The sequence below is a fragment of the Halyomorpha halys genome, unplaced genomic scaffold, assembly GCF_000696795.3.
Source record: "Halyomorpha halys isolate HHAL.00 unplaced genomic scaffold, Hhal_1.1 Scaffold2288.1, whole genome shotgun sequence".
NCBI classification, from domain to species: domain Eukaryota; kingdom Metazoa; phylum Arthropoda; class Insecta; order Hemiptera; family Pentatomidae; genus Halyomorpha; species Halyomorpha halys.
The window spans coordinates 24,269-26,340 of NW_027116109.1; the positions used below are offsets into that span (position 1 = coordinate 24,269).

The window sequence follows — 2,072 nt, forward strand, 5'->3', positions numbered from 1 at the left end:
ATAATGGCACTTCATACGAATGAGAAACCTCACCATTGTCCTCATTGTGATTATAAATCAACACAATCTGGAAGTATGGAAAGTCATATAATGGCCCATCATACAAGAGAGAAACCTCATCAGTGCCCTCATTGTGATTATAAATCAGCTCAGTGTGGAAGTATGAAAAATCACATAATGGCCCGTCATACAGAAGAGAAGCCTCACCACTGTCCTCATTGTGATTATAAGTGTATTTTACCTCATAATTTGAAAATCCACATAATGGCACGTCATACAGGTGAGAAGCCTCATCACTGTCTTCACTGTGACTATAAATCTGTTACCCATCGAGGATTGAAAAGACATATAATGGCTCACCATACAGGTGAGAAACCTCATCACTGTCCTCATTGTGATTATAAATGTATTGAATCTCAAGATTTGAAAAGACATATAATGTCACGGCATACAGGTGAGATGCCCTACCAATGTCTTCACTGTTACTATAAATCTGTTACATCTCGAGAATTAAAAAGTCATATAATAGCACGTCATACCGGTGAAAAGCCTCATAAATGTTCCCATTGTGATTATAAATCTATTACAAGTAAAGATTTGAAAAGACATTTAATGGCACGTCATACAGGAGAGATGCCTCACCACTGTCCACACTGTCACTATAAATCTGTTACACCTCGAGAAATGAAAAGGCATATTATGTACCATCATACAGGTGAGAAACCTCATCGCTGTCCTCACTGTGACTATGCAGCTGTTACTCTTCAAGAGTTAAAAAGACATATAATGGCACGTCATTCAGGAGAAAAAGCCCGATCACTGTCCTCATTGTGATTATAAATCTGCACAATATGGAAGTATGGCAAGTCATATAATGTCTCACCACAAAAATTAGGAAATTCTTCAATTTGATTATTAATCTGTTACCACTTCCAACAGGTGAGATGCCTCACTGCTGTTTTCAGTGTGACTATAAATCTGTTGCATCTTGAAAATTGAAAAGACATATAATGTTTCATCATACAGGTGAGAAGCCTCATCAGTGCAGATATATATCATGAACTGGAGCTAGAAATATCAATCAGTATTTTCCAATAATCTGTAAATTTATGTATTAGCACATCTTACAGGTGAATAGAGCCAACTACTGCTCTCATTATTAGCAGAAAGCAGCGTCTTATAAGCCGTTGAATATACATATAAATTCCCATCAAACAAGTGAGAAGCCTCATAAATACTGGAATTATAAATTATTTCAATCTACAAATACCCACTAAGACATTGAATAGTCTGTCATAGAGGTGAGGTGAAGCAATGTCCTCATTGAACTATTGTCTGTTAAGGATTCTGATTGTAAATAAGATAGCAACTTCTCTTGAATTGATGATGAACCTTAATCTTGACTATAAAGGTACCTCACATCATTTTGTCTTCTTAGTTCTTTGCAATCCTTTCAAAGAGGAGGTACAAAGCAATGTACTATTGTTATTCAAAAAGATATAATGTATATGCGAAGCCTCTTCACTACTCTTAATATGATTATAAATTGGAACATATTTATTTAGGAGTCTGAATTTTAGCCAAATTTCACCCAAATTCACCCTTACAAATGGATGGTCTTAAAAGTGGAAATAGAAAATGAATTTCACAATGTTCACCAAATATATTTTCAAATTGTATGCAAATACATTTTAAGACACTATGGTGAAACTTGAAATTATTAGTTTGATAATGGCGAAAAAGCCAAAACATTATTATGATAATGTTATAGTTTAATAAAAAATTGTTATTAATATATTGAATTTTTATCTATATTTCAATTTATATTAGTATTATAAAAGATTTTTGTTATTTGGTTATTTGATAATCTATACTTGCATAGTTTTTAATTCCATTAAGGATTTGATGTTACTTATTTAATTTTTTTTCTTATTAGAAAGATATTTTCTTATTATGTTGCACTTATTTTAGGTAATGGGGTATGATCCGAAGTGGTTAATATTAGGAATATAGTATAGAACTATATATGTGGGTATTAGGAATATAGTATAGAACTATATATGTGGGTATTA

General features: G+C 32.6%; 1 protein-coding gene across 2 annotated transcripts in view; it reads left to right on the forward strand.

Annotated features, from left to right (window-relative positions):
* LOC106691370 (zinc finger protein Xfin) overlaps positions 1-2,066 on the forward strand; it is a 24,550-nt gene extending 22,484 nt beyond the window's left edge. For both annotated transcript variants that reach the window (XM_067052982.1, XM_067052983.1), the window contains exon 8: positions 29-2,066. In XM_067052982.1, coding sequence (XP_066909083.1) covers positions 29-834 — 806 coding nt within the window. In that variant the 3' untranslated portion in view covers positions 835-2,066. The remainder of the gene's footprint in view (positions 1-28) is intronic.
* The last annotated feature ends 6 nt before the right edge of the window (positions 2,067-2,072 follow it).